The sequence below is a fragment of the Electrona antarctica genome (genome assembly GCF_951216825.1).
Source record: "Electrona antarctica genome assembly, chromosome: 14".
NCBI lineage: Eukaryota > Metazoa > Chordata > Actinopteri > Myctophiformes > Myctophidae > Electrona > Electrona antarctica.
Window position 1 is genome coordinate 5,159,148 of NC_136795.1, and position 21,954 is coordinate 5,181,101.

The 21,954-nt window shown below is 47.1% G+C and overlaps 1 protein-coding gene across 1 annotated transcript in view; it reads right to left on the reverse strand.

The window, feature by feature from the left end:
* The window catches only part of unc80 (unc-80 homolog (C. elegans)), a gene marked incomplete at both ends in the record, with an annotated part of 168,732 nt that overhangs the window by 50,404 nt on the left and 96,374 nt on the right, over positions 1-21,954 (reverse strand). Inside the window, 4 exon segments of the mRNA XM_079519777.1 lie at positions 12,270-12,401; positions 15,460-15,641; positions 17,090-17,228; positions 19,335-19,442. Of these exon segments, the coding sequence (XP_079375903.1) occupies positions 12,270-12,401; positions 15,460-15,641; positions 17,090-17,228; positions 19,335-19,442 (561 nt within the window).

Consider the following 21,954-nt stretch of genomic DNA (forward strand, 5'->3'; position numbering starts at 1 on the left):
CGGTGGTAAAGAACTGAACCCATTGGGAACCAAGCGGTGGAAAAGAACTGAACCCATTGGGAACCAAGCGGTGGTAAAGAACTGAACCCATTGGGAACCAAGCGGTGGAAAAGAACTGAACCCATTGGGAACCAACCGGTGGAAAAGAACTGAACCCATTGGGAACCAACCGGTGGTAAAGAACTGAACCCATTGGGAACCAACTGGTGGAAAAGAACTGAACCCATTGGGAACCAACCGGTGGTAAAGAACTGAACCCATTGGGAACCAAGCGGTGGTAAAGAACTGAACCCATTGGGAACCAACCGGTGGAAAAGAACTGAACCCATTGGGAACCAACCGGTGGTAAAGAACTGAACCCATTGGGAACCAACCGGTGGTAAAGAACTGAACCCATTGGGAACCAACCGGTGGTAAAGAACTGAACCCATTGGGAACCAAGCGGTGGAAAAGAACTGAACCCATTGGGAACCAAGCGGTGGTAAAGAACTGAACCCATTGGGAACCAAGCGGTGGAAAAGAACTGAACCCATTGGGAACCAACCGGTGGAAAAGAACTGAACCCATTGGGAACCAACCGGTGGTAAAGAACTGAACCCATTGGGAACCAACTGGTGGAAAAGAACTGAACCCATTGGGAACCAAGCGGTGGTAAAGAACTGAACCCATTGGGAACCAAGCGGTGGAAAAGAACTGAACCCATTGGGAACCAAGCGGTGGAAAAGAACTGAACCCATTGGGAACCAAGCGGTGGAAAAGAACTGAACCCATTGGGAACCAAGCGGTGGTAAAGAACTGAACCCATTGGGAACCAAGCGGTGGAAAAGAACTGAACCCATTGGGAACTAAGCGGTGGAAAAGAACTGAACCCATTGGGAACCAAGCGGTGGTAAAGAACTGAACCCATTGGGAACCAAGCGGTGGAAAAGAACTGAACCCATTGGGAACCAAGCGGTGGAAAAGAACTGAACCCATTGGGAACCAAGCGGTGGTAAAGAACTGAACCCATTGGGAACCAGGCGGTGGAAAAGAACTGAACCCATTGGGAACCAAGCGGTGGTAAAGAACTGAACCCATTGGGAACCAACCGGTGGTAAAGAACTGAACCCATTGGGAACCAAGTGGTGGAAAAGGGGTCTGTGAGTACAGAGTTCTCAGGGGTCGGATGTGCAACGCTATAGACTGGCCTCACTGTTTGTGTCTGACTGTGGAACATTTGGTCATGTTATTTGACGGCTCACGAATACAGTAACTCTCATTTAGCTTGATTTCAAAGCTGCAATCTGAGACTTTTAGGTGGAACCCAGCTGGTGAGAGACCACATTTCTACCAACTCGAGCAATTCCGGAATGGTCGGGGCATAGACACAGACATGGCACAAGCTATAACAACCTGAGTACCGGGTGTGCCAAACTTTTCTCAGTTGTTTCTGATATGATTTTTGATGTAGAATCTAATTATGCTTGGTACATTTGTGTATGGTGCATAGTTAATGAGATAATTTGCATATTAGATGCATTAGCTGAAATAAAGATAAAATAAATACATTAATGTATAATATGGAAAATAAGTCGGCATAGTAATATCTGTAGGGCACAAAATATTCACATTTTATCAAATATAATATATATTTATGTGAAATTAGGTTTTAAGGTGAGATTAGAAGATCAATTATGCAAACGAGGTCATTCTTTAAATGTATTGTTAATGTATGAATTATTCTTTAGATGAACAACAAATCAGAGCAGATATTTGCCTAAATATGTTTCTGTGCAATAGTTTGTGCAATATTAACTTGCATGTGCATCATTTTTATAAACTAACTTTCAGATTTGTTTAATTGAAAAGCTAAACTGATTGGAGAAAAAAACACAACATGGTACCTATTTTTTGTGAGCTAATAATCACTGTGTGCTAGCTTAGAAGCTTGACCTGTGTATTTAAGGTAAACTAATTTTGCAGTGTAAGATTCTAGCATGTTTATTGGCATAACATGAGAGGGGGACACTGGGGGGGACACTGTGGGGTCTGTCTGTCTGTCTGTCTGTCTGTCTGTCTGTCTGTCTGTCTGTCTGCGTAACGTCTAGCCTGCCTAACTTCTGGAGGGACACTGGGGGGACACTGGCTGGGGGGACACTGGCCCAACACTGGGGCTCACTGGGACACTGGGGGACACTGGCTGGGGGGACACTGGCTGGGGGGGAAGGGGGGGGGGGTCACTGGCTGGGGGGACACTGGGGGGGGGGACACTGGCTGGGGGGGGGAGACTGGCTGGGTGGTCACTGGGGGGACACTGGCTGGGGGTTCACTGTGGGGACACTGGCTGGGGAGTCACTGGGGGACACTGGCTGGGGAGTCACTGGGGGGACACTGGCTGTGGGGTCACTGGGGGGGACACTGGCTGGGGAGTCACTGGGGGGACACTGGCTGTGGGGTCACTGGGGGGGACACTGGCTGGGGAGTCACTGGGGGGACACTGGCTGTGGGGTCACTGGGGGGGACACTGGCTGGGGAGTCACTGGGGGGACACTGGCTGTGGGGTCACTGGGGGGGACACTGGCTGGGGAGTCACTGGGGGGACACTGGCTGTGGGGTCACTGGGGGGGACACTGGCTGGGGAGTCACTGGCTGGGGAGTCACTGGGGGGACACTGGCTGTGGGGTCACTGGGGGGACACTGGCTGTGGGGTCACTGGGGGGACACTGGCTGGGGAGTCACTGGGGGGACACTGGCTGGGGAGTCACTGGGGGGACACTGGCTGGGGAGTCACTGGGGGGTCACTGGCTGTGGGGTCACTGGGGGACACTGGCTGGGGGGACACTGGCTGGGGAGTCACTGGGGGACACTGGCTGGGGAGTCACTGGGGGGACACTGGCTGGGGGGTCACTGGGGGACACTGGCTGGGGGGACACTGGCGGGGAGTCACTGGGGGACACTGGCTGGGGAGTCACTGGGGGGACACTGGCTGGGGAGTCACTGGGGGACACTGGCTGGGGAGTCACTGGGGGGACACTGGCTGGGGAGTCACTGAGGGACACTGGCTGGGGAGTCAGTGGGGGGGACACTGGCTGGGGAGTCACTGAGGGACACTGGCTGGGGAGTCACTGAGGGACACTGGCTGGGGAGTCACTGAGGGACACTGGCTGGGGAGTCACTGGGGGACACTGGCTGGGGAGTCACTGAGGGACACTGGCTGGGGAGTCACTGGGGGACACTGGCTGGGGAGTCACTGAGGGACACTGGCTGGGGAGTCACTGGGGGACACTGGCTGGGGAGTCACTGAGGGACACTGGCTGGGGAGTCACTGGGGGACACTGGCTGGGGAGTCACTGAGGGACACTGGCTGTGGGGTCACTGGGGGGACACTGGCTGGGGAGTCACTGGGGGACACTGGCTGGGGAGTCACTGAGGGACACTGGCTGTGGGGTCACTGGGGGACACTGGCTGGGGAGTCACTGGGGGACACTGGCTGGGGAGTCACTGAGGGACACTGGCTGTGGGGTCACTGGGGGGACACTGGCTGGGGAGTCACTGAGGGACACTGGCTGGGGAGTCACTGAGGGACACTGGCTGGGGAGTCACTGGGGGACACTGGCTGGGGAGTCACTGAGGGACACTGGCTGGGGAGTCACTGAGGGACACTGGCTGTGGGGTCACTGGGGGGACACTGGCTGGGGAGTCACTGAGGGACACTGGCTGGGGAGTCACTGGGGGACACTGGCTGGGGAGTCACTGAGGGACACTGGCTGGGGAGTCACTGGGGGACACTGGCTGGGGAGTCACTGAGGGACACTGGCTGGGGAGTCACTGGGGGACACTGGCTGGGGAGTCACTGGGGGACACTGGCTGGGGAGTCACTGGGGGACACTGGCTGGGGAGTCACTGAGGGACACTGGCTGGGGAGTCACTGGGGGACACTGGCTGGGGAGTCACTGGGGGACACTGGCTGGGGAGTCACTGAGGGACACTGGCTGTGGGGTCACTGGGGGGACACTGGCTGGGGAGTCACTGGGGGGACACTGGCTGGGGAGTCACTGGGGGACACTGGCTGGGGAGTCACTGAGGGACACTGGCTGGGGAGTCAGTGGGGGGGACACTGGCTGGGGAGTCACTGAGGGACACTGGCTGGGGAGTCACTGGGGGGACACTGGCTGGGGAGTCACTGAGGGACACTGGCTGGGGAGTCACTGGGGGACACTGGCTGGGGAGTCACTGGGGGACACTGGCTGGGGAGTCACTGAGGGACACTGGCTGGGGAGTCAGTGGGGGGGACACTGGCTGGGGAGTCACTGAGGGACACTGGCTGGGGAGTCACTGGGGGACACTGGCTGGGGAGTCACTGAGGGACACTGGCTGGGGAGTCACTGGGGGACACTGGCTGGGGAGTCACTGGGGGACACTGGCTGGGGAGTCACTGAGGGACACTGGCTGGGGAGTCACTGGGGGACACTGGCTGGGGAGTCACTGAGGGACACTGGCTGGGGAGTCACTGGGGGACACTGGCTGGGGAGTCACTGAGGGACACTGGCTGGGGAGTCACTGGGGGACACTGGCTGGGGAGTCACTGAGGGACACTGGCTGGGGAGTCACTGGGGGACACTGGCTGGGGAGTCACTGAGGGACACTGGCTGGGGAGTCACTGGGGGACACTGGCTGGGGAGTCACTGGGGGACACTGGCTGGGGAGTCACTGAGGGACACTGGCTGGGGAGTCACTGGGGGGACACTGGCTGGGGAGTCACTGGGGGGGACACTGGCTGGGGAGTCACTGAGGGACACTGGCTGGGGAGTCACTGGGGGACACTGGCTGGGGAGTCACTGGGGGGACACTGGCTGGGGAGTCACTGGGGGGGACACTGGCTGGGGAGTCACTGGGGGGGACATTGGCTGGGGAGTCACTGGGGAGCCAGTGTCCCCCTCTCATGTTATGCCTGACTGTAACCTACTTACTAACAATTGCATAAATGTGATTGCTTTAAGTCTGAATATGAATAAATAATAATAATAATAATAATAATAATAATAATAATAATAATAATAATAATAATAATAATAATAATAATAATAATAATAATAAACTTTACTTAAATAGCACCTTTCAAAAGCACTTTACAAAGTGCTTCACAACACAAATCACAGAAGCAAAAACACATTCGGGTATACAGAAACAAAACAGACAAAGCACAACCAATTTCAATTTAAAACATAAGCGATCAAATGAGCACTAAACAGAAAATAGAAGCAGTACAATAGGGTCCTCACACAAAGACATTGTCCAAAACTCTATAACAAAAAGCCATCCTATAAAAATGTGTCTTTTAGACAGTTTTAAAAGGGTCCAGTGAGGTAGCCTGTCTAACTTCCAATGGAAGTTGATTTCACAATAAAGCCCTCCACTAGTCCCTCCCCAACCCATCCTTGTCCAATAGGGACGTTAGCAGCGAAGAAAGCTTGACCTGCATATTAGCAACCGTTGCTAAACTATTTGGATTGGCATTAGACAATCGCTTTTTGGGGTGGGATTTAGTGAATTTAGTGAACTTACAACAAAGGCTCTGTCCCCTTCTGTTATGAGCCTTGCAGTGGTGGTAACCTTGAGAAGCAGCTGGTCTGCCCATCTAGGTTTGCGGGTAGGTTTGCATGTAAGGGGGCACAAGGTCGGAAATATAGGCAGGTACCGTGCAAGGCCATTCCGTGCTTTAAAAACAAATAATAATATTTTAAAATCTGTTCTAAAAGCCACAGGTAGCCAATGGAGTGAGACCAGAACCGGGGTAATATGGTTGTATGTTCTGGTTCTCTTAGAACCATAGCTAGCTGCAGTATTTTGGATATTTTGGAGACGATTTATTGCGGTTTGAGGAAGGCTTGAAAAAGGCTTGAAATAGGGAATTGCAGTAATTGCATGTTGTTACATATGCACAATATATACGGATTAACTACAATAACCATGCACATGCAACACTGCAAAATTAGTTTACCTTAAATACACAGGTCAAGCATCTAAGCTAGCACACAGTGAATATTAGCTCACAAAAAATGGGTACCATGTTTTGTTTTTTCTCCAATCATTTAGCTTTTCAATTAAACAAATACCGGTATGAAAATGTGTTAAAAAATATAAAAATGATGCACATGCAAGTGCAGAGTATTGCAGAGGAACCATATTTTGGCAAATATCTGCTTTGATGTGTTGTTCATCTAGAGAATAATTCATACATTAACAAAATATTTATAGAATGAACTCGTTTGCATAATTTATCTTGTAATCTGCACCTTAAAACCTCATTTCACGTAAATTATATTTGATAAAATGTGAATATTTTGTGTCCTAAAGATCTTACTATAATGTCAACCTATTGCCATATCATACATACATGTATGTATGATATCTTTATTTCAGCTAATGTATCTAAGCAAATTAACTCTGCATATGAGCTATCCCATTATAATGTATATTTACTTTACTATCAATGTTGAAGATTGGATTGTACTGTGGAGCTAGCTATCAAATGTAGTAGACGGATCACAAGTTGTTTTTTGTTGTGTTGGATGAATGTTGTAATTCCATTCCATGTATTCCATATTATTAATAATATGGAAGAAATGTTTTTGATGATGATATGTTTAAGACCCCAGGAAGAGTAGCTGCTGTGACTCACAGTAAGCTAATGGGGATCTAATAAATAAATAAAATACAAGAAAAAAAAATCTTTAACTATATCTTCCATACAAAAATGTACCAAGCAGAATTAGATTCTACGTCAAAATTCATATTAGAAACAGTTTGGCACACCCGGTACTCAGGTTGTTATTGCTTTTGCCCTGTCTAAAGGCTAGATGGCTCAAGGCGGAGTCTCCGACGCCATTCACCCGGCGGCCATCTTGCTGCGGTCCTACAGTACGTTCTGTGGTATATAGCTGGTGATCAGCTCAAACAAAAATATGCATAACTCGCTCAAATTTGGACAGATTTACAGACGGATCGGTTTATTACAAACGTTATTGTCGCTATATTATTCAGGATGCTTATCCGCATAATGTTATTTTTTATATGAACGTCATATAAAAGCATACACAAGTATGCTGAATGTCTCTGATGTTGATAACAAACCAAACGGTTTGAGTGAAAATTGAGCAAGTTATGGTTATTTAACCCATTTTGGGCGGGAACCTCTTTTGGTGTTAGCATTATGTTATGCTTTAGCTATTGAGAAATAGCAGATCTACGAGCTTGTAGGTCTGCTATTTTTGAAAAATCGTAAAAATGTCGACGTCAGGCCTAAATGGGTTAAAAAGTACATGCGCCTCATAGACACAATGTTATGAGTGAGCGAGCTGGACTGTAGCAAGATGGCCGCCCCGGCGCCACACGGCGACGTTGCTCTCCATTGGCCATGCAGCAGCGCGGGGTGAGACGTTGCTCTCCATTGGCCATGCAGCAGCGCGGGGTGAGACGTTGCTCTCCATTGGCCATGCAGCAGCGCGGGGTGAGCCATCTAGCCTTTCTTATATCTATGGGTCCAGGGAGACATATATTTATCTCGTGAGCTTCAGACAGTACCACATGTCAACCACCGGGGGTCTACAGGGTTTTATTCGTTCAAATGAGTTCCTGGATTGCAGCTTTAATTGTCATAAATGCTGCATGGCATCACATGAGTCACAGATATAGAAACTGTAGATTTGACAGATACAGTGCATGTATGACGGTCACAAATGGAATGCAAAAGAGTACTTTTGAAACAGATTTCGGTGGGGGAGAATATCCCAGTGAATCAACATTTAATATGAGTCCACTCTGTATGATACTCTGTATGATTACGTACTTAACCAGAGATATGAATTAACTACCGTTTTCTACAAATATTTAAAGTTTATTAAAAGATGCTGCAACTAACATTTTTTTGGTTAAAACAAAAATAATTTTGTTACAATATTACAGCTCTATATTCTGATAGTAATCATTTCTATAAAGTTTGTTCAGTGATGGGGGTCTCAGGTGTAAGAAGGTCACTTATTTATTTCATCCAATCATGATTTATCCTGTATGAGTTCTCTCTCCTGATTGGATCAAATTGGTATCCTGATCTGAGCATGCACTTTCTTTCTCTTTCGCATTGTGATTGGCCAGTAAGTCACTTGAGTGGCAGCGAGAAACATGAAGGTGTCGCATGAGTGACGTCACTTGGGTATAGCGACGCAGCGTGCCTTCAGTATTTCCTGCGCACTTCCTCCCCCTTTTGCACAAACATGCCTCCAACAAACTATAACCATAATCTACCTGATCTTGAGGCCTATACAAAAACGAGGAAATCAACTAGTCAAGTAGTACCAACAAGGTCGACTAGTGGATTTATTAGTCGACTAGTTGAATAGTCGACTAGTTGCTTAAAGCCCTAGCGTGGATGTCTCGTGCTCATTTCAGATTTTTCGACGCATCGCGGTTACAATATCGATGCTTCTGCAGAGAAATAAGGTATTTATTTTTTATTTTTCGCTTCCTGATTTTTGGGGATGGGAAACGGAAGTTATTTCTAAATAATATAGAGCGCTGTAGTTGGCGGTAGCGGACAGCGCCTGAGGTTTTATAATTTAACCCGGGAACCCCTTTTGGTGTTAGCATTATGTTATGCTTTAGCTATTGAAAAATAGCAGATCTACAAGCTCATAGCGCGCCACCGAGTGGCGCGCTACGAGCTTGTAGGTCTGCTATTTTTGAAAAATCGAAGAACGACATAGAAACATAGCTTTTTCAGAAAACTGTCAGGATGTAGAAGACATTTTTAGAATCTGATCTCAGGTCAGAATGGGTTAACTGGAGAGACGGGGAGACCCATCTTACTGAACAAAACCGCCACAGCGGTGGTTTTCAACCTTTGCCATTCTTTTTTCAGCATTTGAGCCACGGACCACCATTTGATGACATTTAGACTTGCTATGACCCAAAACAAAATCATTTTGTTATCGTTGGATAGGATTTTGTCCACAATTCTATTCTCTAATTATGTTGACTAAATTAAGTAATGCAGGTACATGTTTAACAATGATTTAACTTTAACCATCATCATTTAGCTGGGGACCACCTGGAACCCCCTCAAGGACCACCGGTGGTCCCCGGACCACTGGTTGAAAACCACTGCTCTACAGCAATGATTACTATTAGAATAAAGAGATATGTAACTGATGTAAAATTACACCCCCTTTAATGTTATTTATTTATCCAAATAATAGCAAATTTAGGAAGCAGTCTAGTACGTTGATTCCTGGCTTCCTAACTGATTTTGATAGATTTCATAACCAATTAAAATGTGTCATAGATCATTCATAGATCATTCAGAATGTGATTTATTTTTTTAGGAGAGTGTACTGCATTTGATCCAAATGTCTCACAATGGTGACAGACGTAATCACATTTTGAACACGCAACAATGAAAAAACACACTTACCACAGCAAAATAGTCATTGACAGCATGCAATATGCAACACGACACGCACACAAAATGTCAAATGCTGAATGGAATGTGATGATGTTTTATTTTGTGTGTGCAAGCACATACAACAGGTTGGGGTGGTGTATTACTGTTCAAGATGCAAATGATGACCTGGGCATACCAAAATCAGTCAGAGCCTTGCTTCTTGTATAGTTTGTGATAGTCAGTCCGTGCCTTATAATGATTTACACTACAGTATAACCTTTTTGGAAGCCTAATTCCACCACTGAATAAAATTGAAAAAGGACCAAATTATGTTTCCCCCCCCCCCCATCACAATCACGTCTTCATACAGCATTTCAGACGTCTATATCATACACAATTCGGGTGTTTTCAGTTTTACGGGCAGAAGTGGGCTTCTAAAACCATGCATCCATTTGATGCTTGGCGTGTGTCTTCCCTTCATTCCCATCGCTTTGTCTGAGAACCTTTCAGCAGGATTGGTGTCGTATAAGCTTTGTAAGGATTGGTGGGAAGGCGACAATTAAGCCGTATAAGCTTTGTAAGTGTATAAAGACAATATTCATGTTCGTGTGAGGAGGAAATAGAAAGCCTGTACAACGCCAACGTCATTAGGAGAGCTGCTTTGGATGTGCAATACCGCAGAGCTGGAGGTATACATCATTACAAGCCGTCTCCAGTGCAAACTCTACTTTAAAAAAAAAATCAAAACAGTTGATACCTCACTGAACACTTTCAATAGAGACTCAAGGCAGGCATTGATGGAATCTCTTTCTTAGAATGCATAAAATCCAAAACGTGTTTCTCGATGACATCTGACAGATTTTGGTAAAGAGGGCAACATCCACATGGGAGTCACCCTCTTAGACTTATGCCCGATTTATTCCTGGTTGCGCGCCCCGTCTCGCACCAAAAATAGGCCTCGCCTACAAGTTCACAACGCGACGCGCTGTGACGACGCATTGTGAGCTCGTGGATCGGCAACTTTCGTGCGAAAAACACTGGCGGGTAACAAAGTATATAAATCGGCCTTTAGACTCATGGAGCTCTGCTAGCTCTATGGATGGACAAACTAGTTTTTTTCCTTCTCATTCAAGAGCTACAGTAGTAGCATGATGCGTCAAGACAAGGAACCGTAGTCAGAAACCCCAACTTACTATGTCAATTAATGAAGGTAACTAAAGACAAAAAAAGTCGATAAGCACGTTACTGATCAACTGTACTGGCAAGTACATTGACCACTTCATCAAGGAACAAATTAATTGATGAGAATATATATATATAAAAAAGAAAAAGATTGCATGCTTGAAATAAACACATAAATAATAATAAAGAAAGAAGGGAGAAGAAGAGAAACACCAAGAAATCTTTAGTGATGAAATTGAACATTGAAACAAATCTATAGGTTTTAAGCGACTAGTATCTGAGGCAGATTTCTTGGTGAAATTGAAAACAAAGTGATAAGATTACATCACACACACACACACACACACACACCAAGTACCAAATGCTGTCATAGTGGGCTAATGTGCATTTTGCGCTGTACCTATAGTGTAGGCCTATCAAACTATGTGATAGGGTTTGGGAAATTTAGATTTGGTCATTAAACCCCAAAACGCACCCAAAAATAGCAGTTGAGGGTCCACAATTTAATTTCAGTACAGAAGCACCTTGGTGTAAATTAAATAAAGTGTAGTAAAGAGAACAGAACATGAACTGTGCTGAATTGAATCCTCCACAACCCAAGTCGACATGGTGTCACATTCATAGTGTTTCTATGATTTCACATTCTTGGGTACAATTTTAATGTGCATTTTTATTAAAGGTTTCATGAGAAAAATAATTCATTTATTTTTTATTTTTTACGTTTTTCTTTTAGGTTTATGACCTCAATTACACCCACACAACCTGAACTTTGAACATTGAGTGGATTCTCTGTCGTCTGCAATTTTATTTGTGTTCTGAAGCATTTTGAGCTGCAATGAAAACAGGCAAAACTGTGCAAACAGTGACATCTGCTGGCAGATTCCTATGTCATACAGCAGGGGTATTTCAACTAGATTAGGTCAGGGGCCACAACTGTAGAATGATTGTGTGTGGAGGGCCGCACAGCGTGCGCACCAAGCGCGACATTTGTTGGATTCTACAAATGCATTTTGTGTTCAAACACAAAGATTGATGTAGGCTAATACATTTGTGCACAGTATGAGCACAGGGTGATATTTATACAGTATGGCTATACAAGTATATGCTATACCTTAGAATAGACCTATTTGACAGAACGAGCGTCAACGAGCACTAGCTGAACACACACACACACACACACACACACACACACACACACACACACACACACACACACACACACACACACACACACACACACACACACACACACACACACACACACACACACACACACACACACACACACACATCTCTCCAAAAGCCCTTGAATTTGATAGAATATAATTTAGGATTACTGTCATTATGATAATCTAGCACTTTATATATCGCACACATCATACATGTAACTTTCTCTCTGAGCCAGAAAACCCCAGACCACAGAAAATCTACTGAATGTTAAAAGTTCAGGTTTATTGGGTGCAATTGAGCTCAGAAAAAATAAGAAGTAGAAGAACAATTTGAAACATGTTTTTATGTCACGATCACTTTAACTAAACCTTAAGTCACGATACACACACCTACATGTGCACTTAGCCTACTAACGCATCACACTACAACTTCAAGGCTATATCACTACAGCTTTCTACATGGTGATTGGTGGAGAAAAGGCTGCAAGGCGATGACTTACGGACTCGTTGTCGTTGATTGGGTCCTGGACACTGCCGGTGTTCGATGGGACCCAGGGTGGGTCGAACATGGGGACGCAGGGCATTCCCAGGATGGGGGAGGGCAGCGTGAAGTTGATGCTAGGTGGAGGGATCTGAAAGCAGAAGGACGGACAGGGCAGGGTGAATCTTTCTCTGAATTGTTCTCAGAATTGAAGCTCAGATTGGGATGCACATGCAGAATAGATTAGACCAGGGGTTCTCAACCCGTGGGTCGCGACCCCTCGGGGGGTCGCTAAATTATTTTAGAGGGTCCCCAAATTATTTTCAAAAAAAAAAGACAAAAAAAAAGATTAAAAAAAAAAGAAAAATCACGATTTTTCAAAAATAGCAGACCTACAAGTTCATAGCGCGCCACTCGGTGGCGCGCTATGAGCTTGTAGATCTGCTATTTTTAAATAGCTAAATTATAATAATGCTTAAAACACCAAAAGGGGTTCCCGCCCAAAATGGTTTAAGGTTATTGTAGCAGTCAATTTATATTGGGGGTCGGGAGGGGGCGGGGCGGGGGTCCCGAGACGTTGCCAAAGCATTTCCGGGGGTCCCCGGCCAAAAACGTTGAGAACCCCTGGATTGGACAACAGTCGGACATGCGCTAAAAGCAAAAAGCAAAGTTCTTTGTTTACCCAGGGTGAATGCTCGAGATGCTTGTTTACAGCCAGACCCTGCTCATATAGAACATTTCATGGTAGGGGTTCAATGCCTTGCTCAAGGGCACTTCAGCGGTGGTAATTTTAACGTGCCGGTCCGGGGATTCGAACTGGCGACCTTCCGATAACAAGACCGCTCCGCAAACCGTTGGGCCACCGCTGCCCGCTGCTCTGTGCTTGCGGTTAGGTTAGTGTTTGAGGTATATGTTGTCGGTCTAAGGACAGTTGGACCAATAGTACGTCTAAACCAGTGGTGGGCAACTGGCGGCCCGGGGGCCACATGCGGCCCCCACCTTCATTTAATGCGGCCCTCAGGTTAATGTCAGAATACTGATATAATATTGGTTTCAGCTGTTTACAATTCCACAACATGCAAACATGACCCGCTTTAATTACTTCAGTCTAAATTAGTAGCTCAATGCTTCAACACTCGTATAATTAAAGGCATTTGAAATTATATAAAAGTGTTAATTTTCAGGATTCCAATTAAAAAATAGCAAAAATTCAAGATTTCAATTCGAATATAGCAAAAATAGCCGATCTACAAGCTACAAGCGTTTTGAGCTTGTAGATCGGCTATTTTTGCGACGAGAGTAATATATGGCCCTAGGGAGTGAGTGTGGAAATATAGTGGCCCTCTCCATCGTCAAAGTTGCCCACCCCTGGTCTAAACTAAAGCCTGTACCCGCTCAGATTGAGGTGATCATCCAGAACATCAATGTTTTAGGAGCTCAATACAAAAAAATAGCTATACTGTACTGTACCAACTGCCCCGGAAATGACTGATTGTTACTTCCGGGTTCACCAAATCAGCTGGTGATCTTAACCCATTTAGAACTGACGTCGAAATTTAAAAAATGTCTTGACACTGTCCTGACAGTTTTAAAATGTCTTGACACTGTCCTGACAGTTTTAAAATGTCTTGACACTGTCCTGACAGTTTTAAAATGTCTCGACACTGTCCTGACAGTTTTAAAATGTCTTGACACTGTCCTGACAGTTTTAAAATGTCTCGACACTGTCCTGACAGTTTTAAAATGTCTCGACACTGTCCTGACAGTTTTAAAATGTCTTGACACTGTCCTGACAGTTTTAAAATGTCTTTTCTGAAATACCTCATGTTTCTGTATCAGTGGTGCTCAATATTTCATGTCGAGGACACCCAAAAATATATGTAATTGGCCGCCGACCCCCATCTGAAAATATGGTGTTCCAGGAACCTCCCAGAAGCAAAGATTTGAAAGAAAATATATGTGACTAGATTTGATCGAAGGACTGCCATTGGATTGACATTCAAATTGACATATTGGTTGTTCAGTTTGACCCACCAGTTTTGGAGATATGGCTTATAGAAAAATGTCTTGCAGGAGTAGTGGAAAAAAGACCAAGCAGAGAAAATGGACTTCTAAGCTTTAGTTCAGTGATCTGTGACTTTAGGGGGCACTGTTTTCCCTTCATTCCTCCATTAGTCAACCAGCAGTGTTGCCATGTCTGCTTATTATAATTAGTTGGCCTTGTTTCTAAAGAAAAATAATGCATAGGCCTACTGTACCAATTTTATAATAATTTATAACCTGTTAATAAAAATGTATTTGACAAACTTTGCACCACATTTTCTCGATTTTTCAAAAATAGCAGACCTACTCGCGTGAAGATGAATATTCTGTGACTGCTTAAAAGTGATCACAAATACATGGATGTCAATTACGGCAGTAGATTAGCAGTTGATTAAATATTCCTGGCTGGGAATGAGTTAACCCATTCTGGGCGGGAACCCCTTTTGGTGTTATGTTATGCTATAGCTGTACATATAGGCACTCGGTGCTGCGCTATGAGTGCCGCGCTACGAGCTTGTAGATCTGCTATTTTTGAAAAGTCGTAAAAATGTGGCGCAAATCTTTGAATATATTCTTTCAGAGTGAACGTTTTTAACTCAAATCTTTGCTTCTGGGAGGTCCCTGGAACAACATTTTCAGATGGGGGGTCGGCGGCCAAATACTGATAATTCTGAGGGTCCTTGACATGAAAAAGGTTGAGCACCACTGACATAGACATTTTTCAGAAAACTTTTAGGATTCAGAAGACTTTTTTTTAATCGACATCAGGTCTAAATGAGTTAACCCATTTTGGGCGGGAACCCCTTTTGGTGTTTCAACTTTCAAGCATGTTATACTTTAGCTATTGAAAAATAGCAGATCTATAAGCCGAGTGCCGCGCTAAGAGGTCTGCTATTTTTGAAAAATCGTGAAAATGTCACGCAAATCTTTGAATATATATTCTTTCAGAGCGAACATTTTTAACTCAAATCTTTGCTTCTGGAAGGTCCCTGGAACAACATATTTTCAGATAGGGGTCGGCAGCCAATTACATATGACATTGGGGGTCCTTGAAATGAAATAATTTGAGCACCACTGACATAGAAACACAGGTTTTTCAGAAAAACTGTCATGTTTAGAAGACATTTGTAGAATCGAACTTAGGTCTAAATGTAATGTTTCTTCACCTTGAAGATCTGCTGGGCTCCTTCCTCCATGCGCGGCCACACCTGGTAGCGGAAGCGCCACAGCGTGTAGAACTTGAGCACGGAGTTGATTCGCTGGCAGGGCTCCTGGTGCTGGAACTCGGCCATCATCATCTCCGTCACCGTGTCGGGAACCTTCACGGCACACAGCAGGAACATGGCCGCTGGGGACGGGTGGGAAAGAAAGCACAACGACATTCTGCATGAAACACTGTTAATTTTTTTTCCAAAATATTTTTATTTACCGGTAGTCATAGGCCCTCATTTATCAATTGAGTGTAAAATCTGCCCCAAATTCGAGTGTAGGTTTTGTAGTACACCCACGTCGCCACGGCATTTATAAAGTGATCGCAAACAGCTGATCCTTCCTTAATTTCATTCCTTGCAGTGATAAATGTGACGGCTGAAATCAATCTGGCACGCCCTATGAAGTCAAGCCTCGCCCTCGTTTTTGCGACATGAACAACTGCAATACGAGTATGGGAAACCATGGTTACATAAAAAGTTTCCCCCCGCTTGTCTTGCTGCTCAGACACTGTTCAGAAAATAAATTATTTGCTTTCTTACCAGTTTAAACTCTACACACTTAGAACGTCAAATCTGGCAATCTACAAGCTCACAATGCATATTGTCGATCTGCTATTTTCTTAGAATCTTTGCCAGTTTGCCGACTGTTCACCAGATAGAGAGAGAGAGAGAGAGAGAAAGAGAGAGAGAGAGAGAGAGAGAGAGAGAGAGAGAGAAGAGGGATTGTGAACAGTGGAGCTTCTCAGAAAAGAGAGATTATTTGCTTTCGTTTTGCCTTTTCCCAAACAGTGAAAACAGCAGATGTGGGAGTAATTAACACTCTTATTGCCACCTAGTGGTTCAATCTATAATATCGCATAGTGCCGATAGAATGTAGCTGTAGCTGATTCATCCGGGTCTCACAGCCGCGGAAATTCACAGAAGGAGGTCCATGTTGTTTTAACGGGAGCAGACATGTCTTAGCTTTCACCAGGAAACGGTAATATGTCGGGCGCGATGCGATCAAAAATCACTATGAATCTGAATGTCGGACGAACTGGACAAAAACAACAACTTAGTATTTTTCGGAGAAAACAAGCAGCAAAGAAACTACAATGAGTGGAAGAAATCATGACATTTCTGAGAGCATTCCTGTTCCTGGAAGATGCTTCTAAACTTGTTTTCTATTGCTATAGTTTGATCACTTCAAATACTCTTACATCTAATTAAAACAACTAATGACTGAAAACAGCCGATCTACAAGCTTACAACACGTCGCGCTGCGATGTGTTGTGAGCTTGTAGATCGGCCATTATATATGCAGTGTTGTTTTTGGCAGCAAATTTCTATTTTAGTATTAGTCCTAGTCTCTTGAATATAGCTTTCATTTAGTTTTAGTCACATTTTAGTCACCTGGAATGTTTTAGTGCTAGTCTAGTTTTAGTCGACTAAATGTCATAAGATTTTAGTCGACTAAATCTACAGTTGATTTAGTCGACTAAAATGTATATAGCTCACAACGCGTCGCAGCGTTGTATTTGTTGACAAAAGTGTCACTATATTTAGTCTCAGTGGAACTTGGATCCACGTGGGCGGTGTATCTCACCTGCGGCGGCGGCCATGTGTTCGTCCGTGCTGAGCAGAAGCTCCCAGGCGGCGGGCTGGATGTCTCCGTACATGTCCTCCGTCAGGATGGGCGCGGCCTTGATGAGCAGCGACAGAGGAGCGGGGGACAGACTCATCACCTGCACAGGGAGACGGGAGAGAGACAAAGGCCTCATACATTAGCCTCACGTTACGATACTAATATACCACTGCGCTGGGCTACCTCGGGGCAGGGTGAAGTGTGGCTGCGCTGGGCTACCTCGGGGCAGGGTGAAGTGTGGCTGCGCCGGGCTACCTCGGGGCAGGGTGAAGTGTGGCTGCGCTGGGCTACCTCGGGGCAGGGTGAAGTGTGGCTGCGCTGGGCTACCTCGGGGCAGGGTGAAGTGTGGCTGCGCTGGGCTACCTCGGGGCAGGGTGAAGTGTGGCTGCGCTGGGCTACCTCGGGGCAGGGTGAAGTGTGGCTGCGCCGGGCTACCTCGGGGCAGGGTGAAGTGTGGCTGCGCTGGGCTACCTCGGGGCAGGGTGAAGTGTGGCTGCGCTGGGCTACCTCGGGGCAGGGTGAAGTGTGGCTGCGCTGGGCTACCTCGGGGCAGGGTGAAGTGTGGCTGCGCTGGGCTACCTCGGGGCAGGGTGAAGTGTGGCTGCGCTGGGCTACCTCGGGGCAGGGTGAAGTGTGGCTGCGCTGGGCTACCTCGGGGCAGGGTGAAGTGTGGCTGCGCTGGGCTACCTCGGGGCAGGGTGAAGTGTGGCTGCGCTGGGCTACCTCGGGGCAGGGTGAAGTGTGGCTGCGCTGGGCTACCTCGGGGCAGGGTGAAGTGTGGCTGCGCTGGGCTACCTCGGGGCAGGGTGAAGTGTGGCTGCGCTGGGCTACCTCGGGGCAGGGTGAAGTGTGGCTGCGCTGGGCTACCTCGGGGCAGGGTGAAGTGTGGCTGCGCTGGGCTACCTCGGGGCAGGGTGAAGTGTGGCTGCGCTGGGCTACCTCGGGGCAGGGTGAAGTGTGGCTGCGCTGGGCTACCTCGGGGCAGGGTGAAGTGTGGCTGCTCTGGGCTACCTCGGGGCAGGGTGAAGTGTGGCTGCTCTGGGCTACCTCGGGGCAGGGTGAAGTGTGGCTGCGCCAGGCTACTCATACATACTCCAGTTGTATTGAGTATACTATAGAATAGACGAATAACAGTTTAACCCATTTAGGCCTGACGTTGAAAAAAAAAAAAAAAACGATCGCTCTGAAAGAATATATATTCAAAGATTTGTGCCGCATTTTTACGATTTTTCAAAAATAGCAGACCTACAAGCTCGTAGCGCGCCACTCGGTGGCGCGCTATGAGCTTGTAGATCTGCTATTTTTCAATAGGTAAAGTGTAACATAATGCTTAGTTAAAACACCAAAAGGGGTTCCCGCCCAGAATGGGTTAAGTCCACACTAATTATCCATAATGTATAAATGTGTATAAATGATGGATAAGGGGTCAGGAAAACTAGGCCTTTTCGTGGAGGGGTCAGAATAGAATTTGGACTTAAACTGTTATTCGTCTATAGTACTTCCCCTATCACCGTGACCTTCATAATGAGTCGAGGCCATCATACTCGCGCTGATTGTCCTTAAGCATTGACTCTGAGATGCCAACGAGATGATAGCCCCAGAGTGAAAGGACTTGGACGGAAAGTAAAAACAGAGAGATGTCTCGAATGCAGTGGCGTGCACAGACATTTAGAGGGGCAGGTGCTCAAGTGAAAAAAGGGCACCTTGTGCAGCGTGTAGAACCGGCCGGTTGCCTTAATAGTGTGAGATTTATCGATTTTTGGGCCTAAATAATATATTAAAAGCTTTTTTTTTTATCAATAATTGATCAATGTCACCATGGTCCACATACAAAAAAAAGAAAAAAGTTTGTTTCCTTTTTCTTCTTCAAAAGGCCACATTGCCAAAAGGGCAGGGGGTGCTTTAGCACCCTCTAGTGTCTATCTGTGCGCGCCACTGCTCAAATGTGTGAGTGCAGCCTTACTGTCCTGTCTTACGGCGGGACGTTGTGAACTTGTGCCGTGCTCATCTTGCCTGCTTGGTACAGACTACAGAGCAGTCAACCTGCTTGGTACAGACTACAGAGCAGTCAACCTGCTTGGTACAGACTACAGAGCAGTCACCCTGCTTGGTACAGACTACAGAGCAGTCATCTGGTTGGTACAGAGCAGTCACCTGGTTCTTTGGTACAGAGCAGTCACCTGGTTCTTTGGTACAGAGCAGTCACCTGGTTGCGGAGGTATTTCAGCATACCGGTGTCCTTCTTGCCCTCGGCGTTGGCCTCGGTCGGTCTTCTCTTCATGGAAGGCGTCCGGAGGCATGATTTATCCGAGCACTGTGGAGTAAGGAGCGTAAACAGTCTGACAAACGGTAGAGTGGAATATATATTCATTAACAAGAAACGAAAGAGCTCCTGCAGGAGAGCTCTCTGAGACTGCAGCATGCAGCCAGGAGGTGTGTCTTTTATACAAAAACAAGAGAACATAAATTGGATGGAGGTGTGGTTAGTGGACAGAGTCAAACACGGATCTATTTAGGAATAGTTCTTCTGACAGGCAACCAACATGGCTGTCCTACTACTGTGGGTTGTAAATAGATCTGCAGAGTAGGCAAATGTCTTTTCAAGGGAAGGCACATGTGGGTTATAACTATATGCATTAACAAGAACAGTGTAGTATTGACATAATCCCATTATATAAGCCATCCACTCACCTACCCATTCATCCATTTTACATAAAATCAGACAGTCAGAGTAAGCCATCCACTCACCTACCCATTCATCCATTTTACATAAAATCAGACAGTCAGAGTAAGCCATCCACTCACCTACCCATTCATCCATTTTACATAAAATCAGACAGTCAGAGTAAGCCATCCACTCACCTACCCATTCATCCATTTTACATAAAATCAGACAGTCAGAGTAAGCCATCCACTCACCTACCCATTCATCCATTTTACATAAAATCAGACAGTCAGAGTAAGCCATCCACTCACCTACCTATTCATCCATTTTACATAAAATCAGACAGTCAGAGTAAGCCATCCACTCACCTACCCATTCATCCATTTTACATTCAGCCTGTGTCACATGTATCCTGCTGACAACCGGCCTGTTCATTTACTATACTGTACATGTCATCTTTAGTGGCCAGTGTGTTGCTGCTTCTATAACTTTTTTTTTAACTATACTATAAATATAGTAAATCTGATGCACTCTAAAGACGACGTCTTAGACCTCCAATGATACTGCATGGGTAGCGGCGGTCCACACACTGAAAGGCCCACGCTCCACACAGACCCACTGTAAGCCCCACGCTCCCCACACAAACCCCCCATCTACGCTCCCCACACAGACCCACTATAAGCCCCACGCTCCCCACACAAACCCCCCATCTACGCTCCCCACACAGACCCACTGTAAGCCCCACGCTCCCCACACAAACCCCCCATCTACGCTCCCCACACAGACCCACTGTAAGCCCCACGCTCCCCACACAAACCCCCCATCTACGCTCCCCACACAGACCCACTGTAAGCCCCACGCTCCCTACACAAACCCCCTATCCACGCTCCCTACACAAACCCCCTATCCACGCTCCCCACACAAACCCCCTATCTACGCTCCCCACACAAACCCCCTATCCACGCTCCCCACACAAACCCCCTATCCACGCTCCCCACACAAACCCCCTATCTACGCTCCCCACACAGACCCACTGTAAGCCCCACGCTCCCTACACAAACCCCCTATCCACGCTCCCCACACAGACCCCCTATCTACGCTCCCCACACAAACCCCCTATCCACGCTCCCCACACAGACCCCCTATCTACGCTCCCCACACAAACCCCCTATCCACGCTCCCCACACAAACCCCCTATCCACGCTCCCCACACAAACCCCCTATCCACGCTCCCCACACAAACCCCCTATCCACGCTCCCCACACAAACCCCCTATCTACGCTCCCCACACAAACCCCCCATCTACGCTCCCCACACAAACCCCCTATCCACGCTCCCTACACAAACCCCCTATCCACGCTCCCCACACAGACCCCCTATCTACGCTCCCCACACAAACCCCCTATCCACGCTCCCCACACAGACCCCCTATCTACGCTCCCCACACAAACCCCCTATCCACGCTCCCCACACAAACCCCCTATCCACGCTCCCCACACAAACCCCCTATCCACGCTCCCCACACAAACCCCCCATCTACGCTCCCCACACAAACCCCCTATCTACGCTCCCCACACAAACCCCCTATCTACGCTCCCCACACAAACCCCCTATCTACGCTCCCCACACAAACCCCCTATCCACGCTCCCCACACAGACCCCCTATCTACGCTCCCCACACAAACCCCCTATCCACGCTCCCCACACAAACCCCCCATCTACGCTCCCCACACAAACCCCCCATCTACGCTCCCCACACAAACCCCCTATCTACGCTCCCCACACAAACCCCCTATCTACGCTCCCCACACAAACCCCCTATCCACGCTCCCCACACAAACCCCCCATCTACGCTCCCCACACAAACCCCCCATCTACGCTCCCCACACAGACCCCCCATCTACGCTCCCCACACAAACCCCCCATCTACGCTCCCCACACAAACCCCCTATCTACGCTCCCCACACAAACCCCCTATCTACGCTCCCCACACAAACCCCCTATCTACGCTCCCCACACAAACCCCCTATCTACGCTCCCCACACAAACCCCCTATCTACGCTCCCCACACAGACCCCCTATCTACGCTCCCCACACAAACCCCCTATCTACGCTCCCCACACAGACCCCCTATCTACGCTCCCCACACAGACCCCCTATC